The sequence below is a fragment of the Arachis stenosperma genome, chromosome 8 (assembly GCF_014773155.1).
Source record: "Arachis stenosperma cultivar V10309 chromosome 8, arast.V10309.gnm1.PFL2, whole genome shotgun sequence".
NCBI classification, from domain to species: domain Eukaryota; kingdom Viridiplantae; phylum Streptophyta; class Magnoliopsida; order Fabales; family Fabaceae; genus Arachis; species Arachis stenosperma.
This window is the reverse complement of record NC_080384.1, coordinates 25779670-25806054: the sequence shown is the minus strand read 5'-3', so window position 1 is coordinate 25806054 and position 26385 is coordinate 25779670. Positions and strand designations below refer to the sequence as shown.

General features: G+C 30.5%; 2 protein-coding genes across 2 annotated transcripts; both read right to left on the bottom strand.

The window, feature by feature from the left end:
• Positions 1-8625: 8625 nt before the first annotated feature.
• LOC130944734 (beta-glucosidase 12-like) lies at positions 8626-13053 on the bottom strand. Its single transcript, XM_057873227.1, has 13 exons — positions 12954-13053; positions 12793-12862; positions 12639-12697; positions 12306-12381; positions 12135-12212; positions 11960-12047; positions 11241-11496; positions 10461-10612; positions 10134-10351; positions 9620-9651; positions 9380-9482; positions 9187-9295; positions 8626-8791 (listed from the first exon to the last, which is right to left on the bottom strand). The coding sequence occupies exons 3-13, from the start codon at positions 12687-12689 to the stop codon at positions 8626-8628; spliced, it is 1329 nt and encodes a 442-aa protein (XP_057729210.1). The 5' UTR covers positions 12690-12697; positions 12793-12862; positions 12954-13053.
• A 1446-nt stretch (positions 13054-14499) lies between these two features.
• LOC130943788 (uncharacterized) lies at positions 14500-16661 on the bottom strand. Its single transcript, XM_057871808.1, has 3 exons — positions 16453-16661; positions 16223-16298; positions 14500-15489 (listed from the first exon to the last, which is right to left on the bottom strand). The coding sequence occupies exon 3, from the start codon at positions 15441-15443 to the stop codon at positions 15033-15035; it is 411 nt and encodes a 136-aa protein (XP_057727791.1). The 5' UTR covers positions 15444-15489; positions 16223-16298; positions 16453-16661; the 3' UTR covers positions 14500-15032.
• Positions 16662-26385: the final 9724 nt, after the last annotated feature.

The following is a 26385-nucleotide window of genomic DNA, read 5'->3' as shown; positions in this document are numbered from 1 at the left end:
TATCGACTGCGAAGATGAGCTTGATCCCGATGGAAGTGGGTTTCAGTATGTGAATGTCATGATTGAAAAACGCAGGGCTGTGAAAAAGAAGGGTGTGGCAATTGAAAACTTTGATAATGATGAGGGAGCAAACAATGATGAGTTAGATTTGGACCACGAGTTTGGAGTTGAGGGGTCAGATTCAGACCATCAGGGAGTGAGGTATCCAGTTCACAAGGCACAAAAAGACGTGACTGCATATGTTGTACAAACCGCAAGGGTAATTACATTTAGGAAGTGCGATCTAAAGAGGGTTAGGCCTGTTTGTTCCGGAGAGTGTCCTTTTTAGTTGTATGCTGCAAAAATTGGAGAAGAGAATACTTGCCAGCTTCGCAGCATGAATTTGACTCACACATGTACACAAGCACACAGGGTGGGCATTTAACGCTCGAAATGGCTTGGCAAGGCATTTAAGAAGAAGGTTGAATCAAATCTCAAGGTGAAGATAAGAGAATTGGTTTCAAAGGCTCAAAAAAAGTGGAACTTGACTGTCACTAAGTCAATAGCAATGAGGACTAAGCAGATTGCATTGGATGAAATTCAGGAAACCTTCCGAGAGCAGTATAAGGGGATTTATGACTATGAACATGAGCTCTTGAGGGCAAATCCAGGCTCCTCTGTTCGCATACAAGTGCAAAGGTCCTTGACTTTGATAATGAAGCACAAGCCTCATCCATGACCAATTACTGCATCATTCAAAAGATTTACGTGTGCTTGGAAGCATGCAAGCAGAGCTTCCAGCATTGCAAGTCCTTCATTAGTCTAGATGGTTGCTTTTTGAAGACACCCCAGAAAAGACAATTGCTCACTACAATAAGTTGGGATCTGAATGATCAAATACTACCCATTGCATATGCAATTGTAGAGACGGAGACCAAGGACTCATGGACTTGGTTCCTAAATCATCTTGCATCTGACATTGGGGTTAAGAATATGGGAAGATCCACATTCATGTCTAATCAACAGAAAGTAAGCATATTTCACCACATTTTACTTATGCACATTTACATTGTGAATTACTGCATATCAAGTATCCCTAGCTATATGCTCATTGATTTCATGAGTGTAGGGTTTGTTGCCAGCATACGAGGATGTTATATCAGGAGTGGACAATTGATTCTGTGTGAGACACTTATACAGCAACAACTTCAGGAAAAGGTTTCCATGGTTACAACTGAAGCAACTAATGTGGAAGTGTGCTAAAGCGACTCACTGCAAGGATTGGGAGAGGTACATGGCCGAACTGAAAGCTGTGAATCAGGAAGCTTTTCGGTACTTAATTGCTATCCCTCCTAGGTATTGGTCTAGATCTAGGTTCGCCTTTAATTCTAAAGTAGATACACTGGTTAACAACATGTCTGAGAGCTTTAATTCTACTGTAATTGATGCTAAAGAGAAGCCTATAGTTATGATGTTAGAGGAGATCAGGGTTAAACTAATGACTAGGTGGGCAGAAAATAGAGAACTTGCTTAGAACTATTCAGGGACAATCTTACCTAGGATTAGAATTAGGTTGGAGAGGAGGTCTAGATCAGCTGGGGAGTGGCGGCCATATTGGTCTGCAACTCAGAAATATGAGGTTGTTAACGAATTAGACAAGTTTGCTATTGACTTAGGCACTTATGAGTGTTCATGTAGAAGGTGGCAGATGAGTGGCATACCTTGTGTCCATACTATTAGTTGCATCAAATTCAAGGGGCTTGACTTGGAACCTTTTTTTGGCTGACTATTATAAGAAAGAAGCGTACTTGAAGTGCTACGAGTCAGTCATTCACCCATTGAACAGACCTAATTTCTGGGAGAGAACAGCACATCCTGATGTTATGCCACCCCCGTATAGAAGGCCTAGTCACAGGCCAATGAAAAAGAGGAGACCAACTGCTGAAGATGAAGAACAAAGCAGTGGCACTCACTTGTCAAGGAAGGGGGAGAAACAAAAGTGCTTTATATGTGGTTCAGTTGAACACAATAAAAGCAGATGCCCTAATTCTACTGAGGATGAGGTATGCTTTTTAATTTTTCTTGCTTCTTGTCTGAAGTTTGTCATATACCTAATATTGTTGTGGTTAATTGAAATTGTTTCTTAGGCCCAACATTCAAAGAAGTTAAGCAAAGGCAAGCAGAAGAAGGGAAGCATCAAATCACAGTCTCCAGCTGCCAAGGGAGGAAGGAAGACTGCATCTTCACAGCCCACTCCTAAACTAGGTGTCAAGCGGCAAGCTGCTTCAACAACACAATCACCATCTTCAGCCCAGTCCAACTCTGCAACACAGCCAAAAAGGCCTAGAGGCAAGCTCAAGGGAACCACTAAGCCCAACTGTTCAGCCCAACATGATCCATAACCCAAGAAGCTTGCCATCCCAATAAGTTCAGCACTTCCTTCATCCTCAGCACAGCCAACCACCAGAACTTTTCTCGCATCTCAGCCAACCCTTGCCACATCTTCAAGCCAACCTATTAAACACTTCTCTGTTATGCTTTCTGGAGCACCTCACATTTCTCCAAAGAAATTAAAGTTAATGACAAAGTTGCCTCCTGATGCGTGAGCATCTTGTCTATCTTTTCCTAGTGAATTTGCATCTAAATTATTGAGTTTAATTAAGAATTAATTATATTTTAGCCACTATGGCTGCTATTTTGAGTTTTACGCAATTTTATTTATTTTAGATAGCATTCGGAGGGATTTGATGAAGTTTCTGCAGAAAAAAAGAAGAAACCAAAAAAGATGACCAGCGAAGACCGACGCGGACGCATGGCTCACGCGACCGCGCGGATTGGAGAAATTGCAATGATGCGATCGCGTGCCTGACGCGAACGCGTGGACTGGAATCTACACAAATGACGCGAGCGCGTGGACGACGCGGACGCGTCACATGCGCGATCTGCAAAAATACAAATGACGCTGGTTACGAATTTTGGGCTGTTTTGACCCACTTTCCAACCCAGAAAACACAGATTAGAAGCTGCAGAATGGACAAATCAAGTGGTCCCCAACCATCAACTGAAGATCTGTTAATTAATTCGAATTTAAATTCAAATCTTATCTTCTAGAAAAAGATATTATTTTTTAAATTTTTTATTTCAAACCTATTAGGATTAATAATAAATAGAAACTCTGTACATTTAGAAAGGTATCAGATTGTTACCAGAATCATTATTTTTCTTCTCTGAACCATGAGCAACTAATCCTCCATTGTTAAGGTTAGGAGCTCTGTCTATTTGTAATGGATTAATTCGTTTGATCTTTCTAATTTATCCCATGCTTTGATTTATATTTCAATAATTGTTTTCGCTCTTTATTTTATGAACATGGGTGGAACAGAAGTATGACCCATGTTCTAATTGAGTTCTTGTAAAACTTGGAAAAGCTCTTTACTTGAACAACAGCTTGGAAACATATTATCCTAAATTTTAATTATTTGGATTTAATGGGATACGTGACATATAATCCCCTTATTTTTGGGTAATTAGAATTTTCGTGGCATATAAACTGAAAATTGATTTTACCCTCTAATTGGAATTAACTGACCAAGGAATTGGCAGTTAATGAATTTTAAAGGAGACTAGGAAGGTCTAAGGAATTAGGGCCTAGTCACATATAGTTTGCCATGAAATTATATCTTGCATGATTAAATTAGTTAGTAATAAAAATTAATCCGGAAAAAATAGATAACTCTGAAACTTGAACTATTTTCTACATATTCTATTCCCAACTCATTGCTGGTTTTGCTTTCTGAAAAGTCTAACATTAATGTTTAATGCTTTTGAACTTCCAACACCCTTTTCTGCTTGCCTAACTAATCCTGTCAAATGCTATTGCTGCTTGATCCATCAATCCTCGTGGGATCGACCCTTACTCACGTAAGGTATTACTTGGTACGACCCGGTGCACTTGCCGCTTAGTAAGTGTGGGTTATAAAATCCGCACCACCTCCAAAAAAATGGGAATTGCTTTAGGAAAATGAAAAACTTAGTATCATATTATCATATTTGTATACAATGTATGTTGATTTATTTTGAGTTAAGTTTGTGTTTAGATTCTGGTAATGTCAGTGTGGACTTGTTAGCTACTTTTTGTTGGTGATATTTTTTTTATGAGCTACTGAATGTTGTACGAATTATTGGCTTGGACCAACCAATCCTTTTGGGATTAATTATGGGTGTAAAACACTATGTTTATTATGTATGTTATTCTGACATTTACCATGTTGAGTTAAGTTTGTCTTTGTTTCATGTTTATGACATTGTTATGGAATTGTTCAGTAATAGAACCCATGTATTTGTCAAGCTAAAATTCTACTATCATTTTAAAAACTAACCATGCTTACATAATTGTCATTCATACATATTGAAACAGATTCAACAGAACATATTTAGAAAATCCACCTAATAAATAAACCCTAGCCCAATTTATCTACAACAACAACAGCAGCATACTCCTACACACTTTTCATACCAGGTTCAATAGAATTACACACTGTTGCGTTGCTTTAGAAAAATTCTGTAGCAGCAAATACACAAATCCAACCCACCCAAAAAACCCTAACACATCAACGACCTTCAGCTTCCACTCTGCCGCTCTCATTCTTCATTTCAGCGAGGAAACCTTCCTTCTTATTTTTGCAATTTCTGAGTGTTCCACCTTTGTCTCTGGATCTGTTCAATGAAAGAAGTTGCAGTCTTGTTGTACCTACACATATGCACCGACCACCGTGTTTACTCTCCATTCCATCACCCAAACGACTCACTTCAGAAGAAAAGAAAAAAACAAACCTCAAAGTAGACACAGCCCCAGAATCTGCGACCTGGGTTCTCCTTGGTCCCCGAGGTTTGCAACACCAGCCTCTCACCATGGGAACAAAGTAACAACCTACCATGCGAGGAAGATTTGCTTCGAGACGAGGTTGAGCTTTGGACAACCATAGCGTTTTCCCTCCAAGAGTTCGACGATTGTAGAATCTGCAACAGTGACTTTAACATTACTTTACCCTTTTTTTCCATTAAATATATATTTATAATGCTTTTCTGTTGTCATAACTACCGATAATGAACGAAAGGGCATTTATGTCCGAAAAAATTATAAAGAACGATTTTAAAATCAAATACAACATTAAAAATGATTCTAAATAAAAAATTACATTAGAGACGATTTCGATTATGACCCTTAACGTTAGAGACTAAAACAATACTTATCCCTAAAATAATAGTATGAGGATTTCTGCTTATTGCATAATATTATCATATGGACAAAAATAAATTTTCTCAATTTTTTAATTAAAGAAATAATATATAATCTTTAATTTGTTAATTTCTTTTATATTTTTTATTTATAAAATTAATAATAAAAAATTACGATTTATTCTCTCAAATAACAAAAAAAAAAAAAAAATCCCAACCCCTCACAATGAGCAAATGACTCATCAAATGGAAATTTGCACTTTGCCCCCCTTTTCTTTCCTCTTTATCTATTCTATCTCGGCATGAATCTTGATCATGATAAGATTTGGAATTTAATTAGTCAAGTTTCGCGACTATTTTTCTCACATAAGCTAATCAAATATTTGTCTCATGAGTCATCCATAAATAAAATATAAAAGGGAATGACTTTAGGATACCCCATAATAAATCTTATATCCTCTGATCTGTCATTTATTTTATTATTTATATGAAACTAAAACACCCCAATTAAGTTTTTGACTTATATTGCTTCTCCATCTACGTACGAAATTCCATCCGGTGCAAAATTACTACATATATTTTAATATATATAAAATTTAGTTAATATGTGTTTAAAGACATATGATAAAATTATTAATAATAGAAGGTTTTAAAAATTTTTAATAAATACAAAATAAATATATTAAAAATAAAAAAATTAATTTATAATTTTAAGATATATCAGCACAAGATAACAAAATCTTTCAATATATTTTCATTGTTTATTTTTTGTTTTTCTCAAATTTTAAAATTATTTGAAAGTATTTCTGTTGATATAAAATTTTAAGTGCATTTTTATCAATAATAAAATTATTCGAGTACATTTTTGGTAATTTATCTTATAGTATTTGTATCATTTTTAGATAGATTTTAGAAAATTAAAAAATGATATAATAATACAGTATTGGATAGTTATACGAAACTTGTAAACTTATAAATATTAAAATTAAATCCAAATTACAGTATATAAACATTATCATATATATTACAGTAATAAATTTAATATGATTACAATTATAAGAAAAGGTAAACGCCGCGCTGTTTTATATTGGGGTAAGTTGGGTTGTCCTTTTTGACCCCAAAAAAAAAACTCATAAATAGGTTTTACTACTTACTAGATAGAATAATTTTGATAGATCATTAATTTGTAAGGAATTTATTATTCATATTTAGTTACATAGGGTTGATTATATATATAACTTATAAAGCAATGATTATTAAAATGATTGGGAGTCTAAGTAAACTCGTGAAATTGACCTAAACTCGACTTACGAATTAACTTGTAGACTCGTGCGAGTTAACTCGTAGAGTTCACTTGTTATGAAGTTTATATATACGAGTTCACTTGTTATGAAGTTTATATATATATATATATATATATATATCATACATAATGTATATTTACTTAATTCTAACCCTTTGAAATTAATAATATCAATCTTAAAGCATATAGTAAATTAAAATAATAGCACACATTATAACAAATACTTTAAAATATACATTCAAATTTTCTACAATTATTCTTATACAAATACAACATAGAACAGATAAAATTAAAAATTTTAAATCTGTAATATTAAATCTTTAATTGAACATTGAACAATATCAAATAATCAAATTAGAAACCCAAAAATTAATCAAATTATAAATTATACTAACACTATAATTTACCAAAGCTGCAATAATGAAAGTAAAAAAAAAAATTATAAATCTTTAACTCTACATAACTAAAATAATAAACATTTGACAATTCAACATTCAACATAACTTCAACAATCTGTTTACGACGTATAATTAACTCTAATCAAAATAATTAATTACTAACAGCTATGAATGGATGAACCATCTGACTATCTAACATAAACAATAAGCTACAGGCTAAAATTAAAAGTAATAAAATTTAAAAAATAAAAAAAATCTAAATCAATAAGCAAAGGCTCAAAGAAGTGGCAAAGACAAACAAAAAATAGAGGATGCAGAAGCAAAGAAGGGGCAAAGTCCCAGCAACAGTGGACAGATGACAAGGGTGCAGCAGCACGAAACGATGGCGACAAAGAGTCATGGACTTTACAATGGCGTGAACCAGAGCAGAGATAGAGCTGTAGGAAAAGTAGTCGAACTCGTGAACGATGATAGCACGATGGAGTTGCGGATAGTGGAGATGTGAAGAAATACAGAGCAGAGTGCAACAGAGGTAAAATTCACAAAGACAATGGCGCAAATCAGAGCAGAGGTAGCAGACGCAGGCGAACCTCGACAGAGAACGACAACTGTGGCAAAACATGGAGAAAGTGAGAATTGAGAGAAACGATGCAGATGAGTGAGTTGTGAGTGAGTTTTCTTTCATTTTTTGGGAGTGTTATCGTAACCCTAATAGAAAAAGTAATTTTTTTTATTTCAAAATGACGCTTTCTTTGAGAAAAAATGAAAAAAAAAAAAAAACACAAACTCGCTAACTCGGTCCTAAACTCGCGAGTTTGACCGAGTCTAGCCGAGTTTATTTAGAATCTAGTTTATACCCGAGTTAACTCGATTCCATATTTATGAGTTAACTTGCGAGTTTGACAATAATAAAAATGATATCTCCTTAAATATAATGTTGTATAATTATCAAACAACTATTTGTATAATCAAATAGTACTTTACCTTTAATTATGTCAAGACTAATTGTCTATCGTGCTAGTCAATTGAAGCATTAATACTCAAAGGAAAAGGGCAAAACAAATTAAATAAATTAGTGCAGTAGATGGGGAGTAATTTTCCGAGTTGCTTTTTTCAACTACACACTAAACTGTATACATTACACGTAAGATCTTTTGAAATTTGAATATTGTCAATTTGTCATGCATAAGATTATATTCCATTTGAGAGTCAAAATCCAGCAAGAAAAAGACTACGTTTGCAGTTTTTTATTTTTTTATTGGATCGCGTATTTGATTTTCTGATGAATTTGACATTAGCCATGTTTTAAATGTTCATTAAAGATCATTCAGTATTATAAAAAAATTAACAAAATATAATTAAAGATCATTCGTTTCACGTGAGGTGGTTAATATTTTAATTTGTGTATATTTAATAAATAATAAATTGATATATATCACTTGAATAAGTTAAACTAATAGTATAAATAATACATACTCTTAAAAAGACAGATATATCATAATCACTTAATTAACTAATAACTATGATTGTATACTTTCATCCATATTTATCCGAGGCAATGCAAGACACATATATCATAAAAATTAAAGAACCATTAGGTGACTAATATTTTTCCTTTATATTTAAAGTAATATTAACTAAATTTTCAATATTCATAATAAAAATATTGAACTCCATACACTTCTCTATAATAAATAATGCTTACTATTACTTTAAAAAATTCTTAAGCCATTTTGCAGAAAGCTTTTCACACCTTTTCATATCATTGTTGTAGTCCACAAAGTAAATTCCGAATCGCACTGTGTAGCCTTCAGCCCATTCAAAATTATCGAATAATGACCATATAAAATATCCTTTGACATTTACACCGTTCCTTATGTAGCAAAAAATAAATAAATAAATAAAATGATAAATAAATTCTTAAAGAATTACACTTTGAATAAATTAGTTATAAAAAAAAATATTAATAAAGTTTTTTTATAATAGTAGATGTGGACACATTATCTTTAAATTAGTCTAGATAATTAGAGTAAAAAATTTTAATTTAAATTAATTTGTCCACATCTGTTATCGTGAAAGACTTTATTGATATATTTTTTCTTCAGCGATCAATTTATCCGAAACGTAAATCTTTAAAAATTTATTTGTCATTTTATTCAAAAGAAAAATTAATGAATCAAACTATATGTATAAATTAATATAAATATCAAGAAATTAAGTGGTCTCTATATATATATACAGAGAATTGAAAGAAAAAACAAAACTTACCAAATTGCTGATCGAAGATAAAAAAGATGATCAGTGTGAAATTTAATTCTGTAAGGATCAGCAAGAGCTTCCTCCAATGATAACGTTGGATCATTATATTCGTCCACACCTATAAATGATGTCAAATACATACTCTCATACATACCAAAATTAAAGAAAATACGTACAAGGATTGTTAGTATGTATTTATTACCATTCTCAGTAATGTAAATCAAAGGATTGTTGTGCTTTTCCTTGATGTAGAGCAGCAGGTAATAAAGCCCTTTTGGGTAAATATAGAACCAAAATGAAGCGGCCTGAAAATATAATTAAGTTTTAACGCGTGAATAATAATAATGTAAAATTTTTTATACAGTCAATTTATACTGTAAATTAGTATATCAAAATTAAATTTGTATATTAAATAAACATATAATATATATGTACTATGTACCTTTGGACCTATGGGTATCCCATCTCGCTCAGCTATATATATTGCATCACAAAAAATAATAAAATAGGCTAATGTTAAATAATTCAAGTTTTATATATATACAATTTAAAAGAAAAAATTATTAGAATAAAGTATATTTTTTATTTTTAAAATTTATTAAAAATTTTTAAAATATTTTTAAATTTTATTTTATTTTAATTTTATCCTTTTTTTTTGCATCAAATATATATTTCTGATGGCTAATTTTTTAAAAAATTTAGGACTAATTCAACAACGAATAATTTTACAAGAATAATCATTAATACAAACAAATTAGAGATAGTTATCATGTATTATTACTGGATTAGTCTTAAATTTTTTAAAAATTTAGCTATCAGCGGTATATTTAGTGTAAATCGAAAACTTTTAGATAAAATTAAAACAAAATAAAACTTAAAGGTATTTTTAAAATAAAAAAATATGATTTATTCAAAATATTAATAGAAGTGTGTCCTTATTCTTCCTTAATAATTACTTGTAAGAATGGTAAGAGAATCTGTGAGGTAAGAGGGTGTGGCATGCTGAAGATGAGGTGCATCGGCAGCATAATTAGCAGTGTAAAAGTTTAGTCCAAGAAAATCAAATGAGCCATTGATTTTCATGGCTTCCTCTTTTGAAAACTTTGGCAATCTTTTTCCAACCAAGGATCTCATGCTTAGTGGATAGTCTCCTCTGGTCAACGGTTCCATAAACCTGTTAAGTAACCAATCTTATATATTAATAATTTATTATTTTAAAGGAAAAAAAACTTCTATTATTGTATATATAAGCTTATTATTAAAATAATAGAATTAGTACTGACCATCCAAACATGAAATCAATTGCTCGTTGAGCAGCTTCTTGATCCAATTTGGTATCCGAAAGTGGCACGAACCAGTGAGATATCAATATTATACCTATCAAACCCTTTGGAGGAGTAGTTGTTTTATTTTGCCTTTCAAGTAACAATGGTACCTGCAATACATTTTAATTACACTACTCTTTCGATCTAAAATAATAAAAAAATGTTATGGACACACCGAAAAACAACCACCAAATTAATTATTATATATTTGTATAGTATACATATATACATACAAAAACATAATTAGAAATAATATAACACCTAATATTTTTTGAAATATTTAAAATTATAACCGTGTTAGGTGTATATCAAAATTAACTACTAGTATAAAATAAAAGTTAAATAATACATATATTTATAAGAATATATAGTAACTGATTTTAGTACGTGAAAAACTACAAATACTGTTTTTATTAAAATTATTTTCTTTTATTTAACTTTCAATAGCATTATTATATAAAGGGAAAGTATGAGAAGTTAATGGAATATTTGTACAATGAAGATTCAGGAAGTATTAGAGATATAACCATTAGTGTTATCTTTTTCCTGAAGTTTTTGGAAAAAGTGGTATTATGACATGGTATTAGAGCGCTAACTCCGAAAAGTTAAGAGTTCGATCCTTGGTGAACCCCAAAATAATTTACTCGGATGGTTAGATAGTACGAGAAATGTTCATTTTGTAAGTCAATAGTGCATTGTCTCCCTAACGGAATCCTTATATAAATTCTGTTACGGTACCTGATACTTTGCCTTGTACAATTGAACAACAGCTGCATGAGCAAGGAGAAGGTGGTGTGCCACTAAATAGGGTTCAATTCCAGAATCACCACCGGTGCAGTTTAGCTTTTGCCAATCGGAACAACGTCCCGGCGGAAACATCCCTATTACATAGCCAGCGGTGCTGAAAGTCGATGGTTCGTTCAGAGTAATCCAATGTTTTACTCTATCTCCAAACTCCTTAAAACAAAGATCCGCATAATCTTGGAAATCATCTCTACCAATTCATCGTAATAAAATAATTATTAATTTCTTAGGAAAATTGAAACAACAAGCTTTCCTATATTTTTTTTAATTTAATATGTCACAAAATCATTCCTTTTAAAAGTTTAATGAATTACAAAATGTAATTTGTGCGTCAAAATCAGATACTAAAATCAGTTATCAATATATTTGTATATAAATACATGTATGGTTTAATTTATTTTCAATATGTATTTATATTTTAATATATATTTTAGATTGATGGCTGATTTTAGTAGTTGATTTTGATATACATATAGCATAATTAAATAAATTAATATAAGTGGACAGCTTATGAATGATAACAAAAGATCAATTTTAAATCTTTAATTCATAGAAAGTATGATATTAAGAAATTATTTTTTTAAAAAATTTAAATCGATAAAAAAAATATACTAATAATTAATAGATATTTTAACATATGGAAACTAGCTTACACTATGCGAGGGCTTAAAAAACCTCCATAATCATCTTCTAAGGCTTGAGGAAGGTCCCAATGAAAGAGGGTAACAAATGGTTGTATACCTGTAAAATTAGTCATCCCGAAACAATTATCAACTATATACCGTTACCACCATAAACAGCATGAGAAATTAAGATGCAAACTCTAACCATTAGCCAGCAGCTCATTGATGAGGTTGTTGTAATATTTGATTCCTTCTTGGTTTATACCTCCACTAAGCGTTCCTTCTGTGGATAAGAATTGATTAAGGTGAGTTAATATGGACCTACATGTAAAGTTAAGTTTGGATAAGAATTGATCAACATTATTGTTCAACTTACTTGGGAGTATTCTAGACCAAGAGATAGAGAATCTGTATGCATCCAAATTAATATATTTCATGATCCCAACATCCTCCTACAATATAATCAAAATCAAATCAACTCATTTTACATTTAAGTGCACATACATGATACTTATAGTTAATAATTGCATTTATATAAAAATTACTACATGAAGTAAAATTCTTTATTCCTATAGTATTTTTCAATTCAACAGATTAACAATAACTAATAATTCGTCTAAATCTAAACTCTATTTAAAAGTATATTAACCATTGAATTGTTACGTACACAAGCTGAAATTCGAATATGGATAAATGCATGTATGCATACCTTGTAGCGGTGATATTGGTCAATGAGAACATCCGCATTGCTTCTGTCCATTATTTTCTCTAATCAACATTGAACAAAACAATGTCTAATCAATATCTATATAAATTTTGTTGAAGAAAATAAAATAATTATTGAAAGAAAGTAAAAAAAAAACCTGGATATTTGTGAGTGAAGGTATCCCATATACTTGGACCTCTTCCACCTTCATTTGCTGCACCTTCGTACTGCGCATCGAATGTAATAATTATTAATTAATTAATTATTAATTGAATGAAGTTGAATTCAAATAATTGAGATGGATAGATACATACATACCTGATATGCAGATGCGGATGTGGCAAAGATGAAACCTTCTGGAAAACTGCTCCGATTGAGCGAAGAAGAAGAAGAACAAGTAGCAAAGACCACGCCGATAACAACAACGCTAATAAACCCCTTCACTGTCATCTCAGTTGATCTCAATTCAGGATTTGCCTTTTTTCCTATATATATATAACACAACTATTTTTTACTAGCAACTTTTTTTCTTCTACTTTTTGCTGGTTGCAATGACTAATTAATCGTAGTTAAGCAAGTAAATATGTAATCATGAGAATTTCTTTTATGTTCTAGAGCAAATTAATACTCTTGTTCTCCATCATTTATTTTGCCAAGCCAATTAGTTAATTTTTTTTATTCTAAATTTTAAATTTTATAAAAGTGTTAATTTTAAACACTTAAAATTAATTTTTATATTTTTTCACTAAGGTACCGTCAGGGCACATAAAATTTTCATAGCATAAATTATTTTACATGGCAGCAAATCAAAATCAAAGGTTTTTTATGATTATTTAAGTTAACTTTATTCTTTCTTCCTTTCTTTTTTTTTTTTTTTTCTTGTTGGTTGAAAAACAGAATTTATATTTTTTATTAAAACAAATAAATCTCTAATTAGATCGTGAGCATGACTGGATGACAATAGTGATTAATTATCCTTGTCTGTATATTCAAGTTAAATTAGATCTATCTTCTAATCATACAATTACTACACCAACTAACATTTTGCACACAATAACTTTTCAACATCGGTTACTCTTCTTCTTTTTTTTTTTTTTTTATATTAAAGATGGATGACTAGAGCAAGTGACGATCATTCAGAAGTGGGCTGGATCAGAATGCTAGGCACCGACTAAGCCCAAATCTCTCTAACCCAATTTTCCTTTTTTTTTGGAATGGACCCAATTAGCCTTAAAATAGTGTATTAGCTCTGTGTCGTTATCATGAAAAAAAACAACTGTCATCATGGACCAAGACCAAAAACTAAAATAATGCTGTCATTATTATGGATGGCCAAATAGTTAAAAGAAAAGAAAAACACAAAACCCTACACTAATTTGTTTAAAATTTACACAATATTTATGATTATTCAATTCATACTCTGTCCAAAAAAATAATTATTCTTATCATTTGCGAACTTCTATGCCCAGTTTGCTTTCTTCCGAGAGAATGAACGGGCATTTAGCATATGGATATGAAGGAAAGTCAAAGCAAAAGTAACCCAAATTGTATCTCAGTCAAATATACAAATCTTGTGAGTTAGAATTCTTATGCACGCATTTTCATTATTATTTAATATTTATTGATTTGGACTTCCAAATTCCAACACATGAAAACACAATTTATGGAAACAAGATATCTGTTAGGCATAGTAGTTTGCCAAACATCTCAGCAAAGCACCATTGTTGTTCTCTTGTTTCATTCCTGAAAGAGTCACTTTATATTCTTATAATCTGATTCATGAATTCATCTGAATTTACTCTTTTATAGACCAAGAGACTATATAAAGCTCCAGAGTCCAGAGACAGGATATAGAAGGCTATTATTTAATTTGAAGAAATTCATACACAAAGACTAACAGGTACAGACTCAAAAGATAACAACTCAATAATAAGAAAGCTACACATAATCTAATAAATTCTCTATAACTCGGTGTCAAGAAATTTCTCATGAGACGCAAAGACAAAATTTCCTTTATTTTAGAAACTTGGCAAGCATAGCCTCTAAGGAGAGATAAGGGGAACATCAGAGGCATGGTCATAACTTCAATGGAAGATCATAAATTCTTTTTCTATCTCAAACTGAAAATAGAGTAAGGGACAAAAATTGATATCATGATATAGAACTACAACCAGCATAACAAACTCTCATATCAATGCTCGAAAAAGGAATTAATCACAGGGAATCAACCAATAGAACCCCTTTCAACCATCCCCAAAGAACAAATACGAAGTAAAATTAAGGTCAAAGAAATAAAACAAGATAATAAAAGTAAAGAGCTCAAAGATTAATGGGCCTCATTCCCTGTTTCGCAATTTCGACGGGTCACATGAGTAGGAAACCTATTGCACCATGTTCTTACTTGCACTGCACACCTGCTTCAGCAGCCCGACGAGGAGTGCTCTTACGCCGGCTTCCATTGTGCCGAAATCCATTGGACTTTTCCAATCCATCCGTGTTCAATTGATTTCCAACACCATTTTCTTCCTCAATAGAGTCTAATTTCTCTTTCACTTGTGTGTTTCGTTTCCTTTTCCTTCCATTCTCCACTACAATGGAACTTTTCATCTCTTTGCCACTAACTACATTGTTGACATTGACATTGTCATCCTCTACTTTTTCAACTTCTTCATCATCAAATTCATCTTTAAGAGGTTTTTGTGGCCTTCCTCTTCTCTTTTGTGTGGGAAGCTTTTCATCCTCACCACTTCCAGCATCTTCATGATTAGTAACATTTAGCTTTTTACCCTTTCCTCTACCTCTACCCATAATCTTAAAATTCTCAGCAAAGATATGATCATACAAACATGGATCTCTGCAAACAAATCAAGCCAAGTTACAAGACTTTCATTAGAGAACTAGAGATATCAAAGGATTATAAACTCTAACTTCAAACTAAACAGGGTGCACTAGCATATTCTTCCCACCAACACCTATTTATAATCGAGCATATGTGATATGTATGTACTCACAAAAACGAACACAAAAGACACAATCCTATAAGCCGCAGCAGCATAGTGAAATGAAAATCTAAAAGGTTAATGATATTAAGCTATGACTGAATTTGTGCATAGGCAAAAGAAGCCATAAGAAATATCACTCCCTCCCAAGTCCCAACCATTTCTATAGATGAACAAAGGACTTCTCATTGTTCTTGCACATTTTATTATTCCATTCATTCACAATAAACAAGTTCTTTGAAACCCTGATTTTTCAGTGACAGAATAGTAAAACCCAAAAGATATTGCAACCACAGATTGGTTTCACATGCAGCAGCTGATAGCTAGGTAACAGAAAGGTATATTCCCAAAAATTGAATCTGGTACTCTTTTAGTAAATAACAGTCAGATTAGGGCACATAAGAACACAGTAAGAGGATTTGGCGATTCAACGAAAAAAGAGCAAATCAAGTGAGAAATAATGCACAACTAAGCTTCTAATCTAAACAAAGTATCATTTGGAAGATCCACAATAAAGCATACAAAGTATTAAATCCAATAACAACAAAGCGAGACAAATAAGATGCATAAACCAACGAAAATACTGACCAAAAATGTGGATAACTCGGTTGACATCTCCAGCATAAGACTGAATGAATGGAATCTGCTGCAGCAGAAGAAAACTCTACAACAAGCAACATAAAAAAAAAGAGTTAATTTATATATCTCAATCCATAAAGCAAGTAGATTCAAACAGCGAAAAACGAAAAGCTGAATAAAGAGAGTTAAATAAGGAAAAGAAATGATCTGAATAATGAATGAAGCAGCAAATAGAATACCGAGCTATATGGTGAAAGAGTGAGATAGGAATGGATTGAAAGGAGTTGGAAGAGTGTTGGTGATGAGAATAAGAATGAAGAAATCGTGAAAATGAAACAGAGGCAAAGAAAGTAGGGATAGAATACAAGAGAGAACAAAACTGAAGAAGAAGAAGAAGAAGAAGGCGTGAATGAGAGAGAAAGAGAAAGAGAGATATTTGTCGATTGCCTCTTCACTCTCTACACAGACCTGTATGTAATTTGTAAAAATATTTTATTTATTTTATCATGGGGTCAATATGGTAATTAACTAGGAAGGGGTGAAAACTGAAAACAGCCTAGATAAACCAATTTGGATTCATTCATTTGTTGTTAGGTTCGAATCTCATCTTGTCTGTTGTGTACACATATTTCTGTGTATTTAGATTCATTTTGGATAAATAATCTAATTAATTTAAAAAAAATAAATAATAAATATTTATATTAAAAATAATTTATAAATAAATTATTTTGTATTTGATTTTTTAGTTTAAAAAGTACTTATTTTAAAAAAAATAATAAAAAAATTTTATTATGAAAAAAATTATTTTTTTTTATAAACACTAAAATAACTTCTTAAAAATTTATAATTTAATTTTAAAAATTGTATCTCACATTAATATTATACATTTTTATAAATAAAAAATTAAAAAATAACTTATAAATTTATCTAAACGGGATGTTAGAATTTAAAATTTTGATATTTTCTCAAAAAAATGAATAGATTAATTAGTCGACTAATTTAAATCAGATATAATATTCAATTTTATAAATTTGCAGATAATTTTTAAAATTTTAATTATCTCTAATTAGTTTTTAAATTGATGTAGATAATTGGATGTCACACTTGATTTTATAAAATGGTATTGTTTCAATTTTAGTATTTAAATAACCAAAAGACGACATGCAGCATCTAACTGATTATTTATGTCTTTTATATATTGAAAATTGTCTTAAAAGCTAATGCAAAATATTTATAAATTTAAAAACTAAATAAATACAATTAAAATTTTAAAAACTAAATTCACACTCACTATAAATTTATAGGCTAAATTAAGTATTAACTTTTTAAATTAATTATGCTAACAAATTTATTATTTTTAAATAAAATTTAAATTTGTAACAAATTAATTTTTTATTTGTTGAGTTTGGAGATAAAAAAAAATATAGCAAATAGATAGATCTCTCATCTCTTTAACTAAGATGTCCCCAACTGTCCCCTAACAACGGTACCCTGTGCCCTAAATCTAACGTCATTCAAATTTGAGACATTCTATCATACTACTAGTTCTGCTGCTTTGTCACGCCGCTCTAAAAATTTTATTTCTATCCTTAACTTATAAATACTTACGATTAACTAAATCACTTGATTTAGGTAGATTTTGAGTATAATGTAATGTGTTCGCATTATAAGGGCAGAAAAGTATAACAATAACAATAACAATAACAATAACGTTTCTTTCTTTCATATATTCACTCACTCGATATGACAGTGAGGCCTCATATTATATATTATTATAATTATAATAAATTAAAAAAAAAGTGAAAATGACGGTGGTCTCATTCCAAATATGGATAGAAGCTAGAAAGCAATACACGCTAAGCTAAATTGCATGTGTTATGGGTTACAGCTCATAAATAGAAACATCAATATGTTTGAAGGTAAAAATTTACATACAGTTATCAGTTGTCTTAATGTAAAATTTATATTTAAAAATTATAAAATAATTTAATTAAATTAATTAAATTATTATTTATAAAAATTATTTTTAATATAAAAAAAGAGATAATATTTTTTTATATAGAAAAAATAATCTATTATTTAACTATTTTTAACTATTAACTTTTAAATAAACAATGTACCTTAATGACCACTTTTTTACACATTTCAATCTCAATTTTCAAACAGATTCCCCAATATCGGGTTAAAAAAACACGTGCGCTTTCCACCGGTTAATGTAAGACCTGTATGCACCACATGATAAATTGCGATGACATGTATTGTATGTACTAGCTCTTTTTTGTGATCAGAGGATTTTCTATTTTTTATTTTTTGCGACTAAATTCAAATAAAGGAGATGGCTACAACATTATTTTTAAGAAAGGGACGATCAAATGAAATGAAAGTACTGTTTTTGTTCAAAGTTTGGATCAACTACTCTTATTATGTACTTCATAATATGATTTTCATAAATTTTGTATAAAAAAATTCAATTAATAATTTTAACATTAAACCTTTATATTATATTATTATAAGATAATAAATAAAAGAAATGTAGCATTTGACTTTTATAGTCCAAACCTAAAATGAAGCATAGTTGTCCCCCTTTATCATTGCGACCAGTTCTTTCTTTTCCGTTATGGACTAATGGCCTCGCTTCCATTACCATTTACCACATGACATGTTGTTTAGTAACTAATAAGAATCTTCCACCTGTTGGTGTTAAAGGGATGGGTCCTACGTTTAAATTTTCTGGGCTTCTCATGGGCCTGGTTCGGTCCACATGCAACTCACTTCAACAAAAACAATAAAATAAGAACAATCAATTTTCCGATCCAAGAGGAATAGAAATAGCAAATGGCTATATGTTTCACAAAATATTAATGCTAAAGAAAAAATAATCTAAAATTATCTTACTGAACTTAATATAATTTTATGTATATAATATTTAAAATTATATTTTTATTATATTTAATATTATACATTTATTTTTAAAATAATTAATAAATATAAAATAAGACAACTTTAAACTAATTTAGATTAATTTTTATTATCTCCTAAACACTTTTGTTCCATAAGAACTTATTTGAATGTACTTTTTCTTTCTCAAATAGAAAAAGACACTCAAACACTACTTTAAAAGTTGTCGCTGCCGCCTCAGCCTGGGCAGTGACAGCCCTCCGTCTCCTCTCTTCTTCTCTACCAAGTTTTCTTTCCTTCTCTTCTTCCTTTTCTTTCCCACACCTACATACCTTGTTTTTGTCTCCTCAATTTTCTTATATTTTTTTTCTTGTTTTTTTTTCTGTCTTTGGCTTTTAGATCTAGGATAGTCTCTTCGGATTTATAAATGAAAATTTGGTAAGAATTTAATGGTCTTATAATGTTTGGACTATTAAATAGTCCCATAACAAAATATATTTTTTAAGTTTTTTAATAACTGTTAAATAATTTTCTTCTAATTTTAATTACAAATTAATTCCATATATTTTATTTAATTATAAAAATGATTTTTTATTTTATAAATTATTATTTTATCATTCATCTATTATGTTTATTAACAATCAAAAACAAAAACAATAAGAAATTAGATCTTTTATTGATCGTAACAAACTTTTTGACAATCCCAATCGATTAAAAGTTTATCTTTGATCTGTTACATTTTTCCAGGGCTGTGAAATCATGTTTTTTAGAAAATCAATTGATTGGATTAACAAAACAATCAATTGAATTTCAAGTTTCCCATAACTCGATCGATTGGTCATATTATCCAATCGATTGAATGATGACTAGAATGTGGGTTTCTATAATTCAATCGATTGTTTATATTATCCAATCAGAAGTTATTTTTATAACCACCTGAAAGCTTGTTATTAGAGTGAAGAAAATGACCATTGCTGATATTTTTGCATTCTCGAAATTACTTGTGAAAAAACCATTTGCTATGCCCAATTTATCCATATAATAATCTCCTTCCACAAAATCATGGATGACAGGACGTCTTTAGCTGTGGTTAGCTCCCAATTTCATCCAACAAAAATCTGTCCATAATGGATAGGACATGAATTAATTAAGTTTAAGACAGTTTCATAAATTCATAATAGAAAAAAGATAGACAAGAGAAAGGTGCATACTTACATATAGTGCTTCTTATAGGAACAAACTTTAAGATTATCCTTGGATTCAACCTTAGCAAAAAAAATTACCATTGATTTGGAGCTAGACTCTGACATAAGGAACAATGTTAATACGATTACTAGAATCAGTAAATGACTCTTCCTCAAGATCCATTATTTCACCTAAATCAACGAAGACATAGATCAAACTTTTTTTGCTTGTGTGGTGACAACAAAATACATTAGACACTGTCTCAATTTCATTCAACGCATTCACATGCACAATTGCCACGAATTTCTTTTTAGAAAAGTCATAGATGTATCAAATAGTGACAAAGTCAATAATAAGAAGGTAATCACTGCAACCCAATCGAATGAGTTTCTTACAACAGTAATCATGAACCTGCAGAAAATTGCATTCAATGGAGTTCCAAATGTCAGCAGTGGTCGTTTTTTTTACTCTAATAACAAGCTTTCAAGTGGTTATAAAAATAGCAATCGATTGAATTATAAAAAACTCACATCCTAGTCATCGTTCAATTGATGGGGTAATATGACCAATCGATTGATTTTTGCAAAAATCATACTATCTTGCAATTTTCAATCGTTTGTTTTGTGATAACCTGAAGTCCAATAGATTGATTTTCTAATAAACACAATTTCACAGCTCTGGACGAATGTCACGGATCAAAGATAAACTTTTAATCGATTGGAATTGTCAAAAAATTTATTACGATCAATGGAAGATCTAATTTGTTATTGTTTTTATTTTTTATTATTAATAAACATAATAGATAAATGATAAAATAATAATTTATAAAATAAAAAATAGTTTTTATAATTAAATAAAATATATAGAGTTAATTTGTAATTAAAATTAGAAATTAATTATTTAGCATTTATTAAAAAATTTAAAAAATATATTTTATTATGGGACTATTTAATAATTCAAACGTTTTGAGACCATCGAATCCAACACTATAAAAGTTGTTATTCTTTCAAAAAAAAAATGCTTTGTATTTTGTAGTGTTTCTTAACTAACAAGTCCTAACTCCTAAAAGTAATTTAACATTATTTGGTCAAGTTAGACATTATAAATCATTAAATAAACAACCACGAAAAATATGTGGCTTAATGCGAAGACTAAAAGTGCCAATCACACTTGGTTCTGTTTGACTTGGCAAGATCACATCACATGCTAGGGAGTAGGAAATACCAAGTTTGGTTCATTGGCCGAATAAATAAGAGTAGGGTTACATCCACTCTTTCCCATATTCTCAAATTTCAAGCCACCATCCATTTAACCTGACCCATCTAAAAAAAAAAATTGCATACATCTCAAATCTAAACAAAATTAGTTTTTAAAAGATAAAATATTCTTTAAATTCATCCTTAAAAATTTTTTTAATCAAATTGATCCTTTAAAATTAAAAATTAATCATATTTGTCCTTCAGTCGTTAAATTAATAATTTTTTTCAAATATTAATATCGTAAATCGTTAATTGATAACATATATAATATCTGATATGTCTAATTGAATGTTGACCAAATATGTTATGAAAATTTATTAATTTAGTCATTTTTTTCAATTACAAAAATTCTATTTTCAATATGACCTAGTGACTAAATTGATAGATTTTCGTAAACATATTTAGTTAATATCCAATTGGACATGTTATGTGTCATGTATGCTATCAGTTAATATTTTACATTATTAATTGTTGACAAAAATTATGAATGGAGTAACTGAAGGATAAATATGATTAATTCTTAATCTTTTAGGTAGCGTTTGTTTTGAGGTACTGAGACAGAGATTGAGAGACTGAGACTCAGTATCATGTTTGTTAGTTCAGAGACTGGTGCTAAAATTTCTGTCTCTCTCTCTCTCTAAATTTTCAATATTTCAGTACCTCCAAAAAGTAGGGATACATGAGACTGAAATTTTTAGAGATGGAGATTGAAACTTTAATAACATTTTATACCTAAAATACTTTCATTTCAATTAATTAATTCCAATTTTACCCTTTGTGCAAATTAAATTAGAGTTTCATTCTTGTTTCAATTCCTGTCTCCTATTTTGCACCAAACAGAATACTAAGATTTATTTCAATCCTTGTCTCTTAGTCTCTGTCTCTCAGTCTTAATCTTTCCGTCTCTGTCTCTCCACCAAATGCTACCTTAAAGATCAATTTGATTGAAAAAATATTTTAGAGACGAATTTAAAAATGCCTTGTTTTTTATGGACTAATTTGAGTATTAACCCCCTAAACATAGCATCACATTTTAGACTCTCCAAGTTAAACAATAATTAGATTTATTTTACCGCACATATTTTTCGCTATTATATTGTCATTGAAATACTCATATATTTTTAACTTTTCATCCTAACATTCACAAATTCTATTCATATATTTTTTATTTTGCAACCTAATCTTCACAAATTTTAACATAAATACATCTCTATCACATATTAGGTATAAACTCTATATATTTATATTATTTTTTGTGCGTTATTTTTGTATTTTTTCAGTAGATCTATGATATTTGTTTTTGTATCTGTTCTTTGAAATGTAAACCAATCATAAAATTTTCTTTGCATGAACATTAGTCAAAATTATAATAACAACATATATATATATATATATATATAAATATAGATATATAATTATAAGAGTAGTTTATTTGAGATATGTCTCCCATTTTTTGTGATTTGTATAGGTGAGCCAATATATAAAATAAATTTTTATTTTAAAATTATTTTATTTTAAAATATTATATACAATTTTAAAAAATTAAAAAAAATATCCTTCGTTATAAATATGTTTATTATAATTTTTTTAAGTTTCAAAAGATGTTTTACAAAAGCAATTGTGGTGTTTATACTTATTAAAAGTCATTTTTAATTTGATTTTACTAAACGCAAGTGCGACAGCTTTTAAAAAGGTATCTTTTAGAAAGACAGCTTTCATGAGCTACTTTCAAAAAATAAAAGTTTACTAAACCAAAGTCGCATTTGTTGCCTTTTCCATCGGAAAGGTCATAAGGATACAACTTTTGGTTGAAGAAGACCGAGAGAACCATAAAATCTAAACTCTTTCAATTATGATTCATATTTACGAATTTAGTTAGCTTCCGCATTTTAATATTTTATTTCTTAATGATTTAGTATGGATAATCGTAATTCTTAAAAAATTCTAACATGTAGCTGAAGGTGAATTCCAGCTAGCGGTCGAAGTCGCTGTTAGTTCGGAAAACAAATGGTGGGAATCGCGGTAATGATCGGATGCATACGATATCCGAGAAGCAAAGTTATAGTAGCAACAAAAGGCAAAAGCATTAGAAAAATTGTTTTTTGCACGCCAGAAGCCCGAGACTCCAATGAATATCAAAAATTATTCATTGATGCGTATGTTTACCGAACCTGTAACAGCAAAAAAAAATTGGCTTTGTATAAGTTTCATAAGAACGGTGAAGTGACGCTGAGGAGTGTCATCCCCTCATGGTAGTATATATATACTAAGAAAGAAAAAATAAAAGGAAAGAAAGTCTTGTGATGGTCAACGCTGTTGGTTTGCTGTTACTGAATATTAAATTTATTTTTCCAATTGAGTTTGCATTCTTATTTTCTTAGTAAACAGCATGACCAATTAAAAAGTTATTCTAATCAATCGACCATAACATTAGAATCACGTTCAATATTAATATACACATATAATTTGTCATTTATTTATTACATATAGGTAGTTTAGGGTAGAAATTATTTTTGTTATGAAAAGACTAATGGTATTTTGGTATGATACTGGTAATTGGGGAGTTTTGTTAAATTGTGGGTCAGATCAACACGCGGGTGTGTTAGTAGCGAGCCGTCAGAGTAAGCCAGAAGGTGGTCGTTGTCAGCAGCCAGTGCAGCACACTACTTTGGTTCAAGAAGTTGGATCAGTACGAAGCCAGTGCAGCACACTACTTTTGGTTATGATTTATGTAACATAGTGTGTCTTTAAGAAACAGAATAACGAATGGTTCCAAGGTGTATGAAGTTTCCTCTCTATGTAAACAATTTCATATGTTAAGTTTATGGCCTGTTCTTATATTTACTACTACATTTCAACCTCCCTATTTCTCAGTTGTATGAACATTCAATTACAGCTTACTTTAAATATTCAACATTCATCCCGAATAAGAGAACATTATATAACAACCAATAAACATATACTTTACCCGAATAAATTAAAAAAGAAAAAAAAAAAGGAAAAAACCCACAAAGCACAAACCTACCCTCATGATGAGCTCTGGCCTAAGCTGAGCGATATTGACCTTAATTCACTGTACGTTTTGGAACACTCAAGGGAAAAAACTTTCATAGCCCTAATGAGCTCTGGCATACGATTCTTGAGACCTGCCAAGGTCTTTTGCCTCACTTGTGGCATTGAGTTGCATATGCTTCTCTGCAACAAGTTCGTCCGGTCCGGGCCATGACTACCTTCTGCATTTTCAGGATCAAATTCATCTGGTATTTTCTTTTGCATATACTTGTTATGCCAATCTTCGAATTGCTGCGTTTTCCGGGCAAGCTCCTTTCTTGTATCCTCACATTCTCGTCATGTTGCATGTTATAAATAGTATCCATCACAGTCTTGGCAAGCTCATCGGGAAGTCTCTCTAGTCGCTCCTGCCATGCATGGGTGGACTCCTAACTCTTGGGGGAGAAGAAACCTTTTCCTTCAAACTGCTCTCGATAGGGATAAGATTTAATTTTAACCAATTGTTTAAGGCCTTTATGTATTTCTTTTGATTGTCAACTAGCATCTCAAAATGTGAACCAACAATTGGCCTGGTCGGTCATGATGGTGTTCACTTGTGTCCTTAGGAGACTGGGAAATGTCCAAGGATTTCAAGCGACATCAATACAGCAGCATGGGTATCTTGCTCATCTGAGTCAGAATCATCCACATTAGGCATTCCTTTAAAGGAAACTCGCATGGTGATTAATGTGCCCTGCACAAGAAAAACGAAAATATGATTCAATAACCCAAAAAGAATCTAGGATGCAGTTTCACTGCTAAATAAGCAATAATCAAATATTGGACTTCATAACAACGTATCCTATTGGAATCAATTGAGCTTAAAGGTAGTATTCGCTGCACCACAACTACTTCCACCCCTTTTGCTTCTTCTTCTTCTCCTCAAAGACCCTTCATTCTCCAAATCCTTACATTGAATATGAAGATAATCAAGAACAATGATGATATATTCTATGAACACAACAGTTTTATATATAAGATTGGTACAAAGTACAATGCAATGATCAACATAACAGAAAACTAACTGGTAACTAACAATTGTAACTAGCTAACTGATAAATAATGTATTTGTTGTGTGATAATACCTTCTCTTCCTCGTCCTCCTCCATGATGGGCTTGGGCTTGGGCATGGGCTCGGGCTTGGGGATCTTCATCTCCGGCATGCTGACAGCGCGCTGCAGGGGAGGGGGCGGCGGTGGAAGGTTCTCAAAGGGCTGCGGAGGGAGGAGGTTGATTATATTTATTATTATATTTATAATATATTCAATTTGTTATAATTTTTATATTTTTCAATAATTATTATTACTTAATAGATATTTTATATTTAAAATATAATTTATTTGTTTATTTTAATTAATTTATAATTTTATTTTTATTGTTATATTATTATTAATTTTTTAATATATTATTAAAATTTATTATATCATTATTGATTATTTAAAATTTAATATTAAAAATTGTTATATCTATTTTTTTAATTTACAAAATCGTAAATTTAACTTAGAGTATACACAGGGGAGTAGTCTTTTTGTTTTGTTGAAGTATATACAAGGAAGTAGTGCTGACTGAATACTTGGGATTAGGGGATACGAATTCCTGATTACTAGTTAATTAATCAGAATTTATATAATCTATCTACTTTAAATTTGAATTTTTTTTCTGTTAATAAAAATATGGTGTCATTTTTTATGGTTGCATCAACTAAATATTGTTTCCTTAATTATAGACTCCATTAGCCAAGATCATAGCACAAAATAGTAAATAGCATTAGTGAGTCAG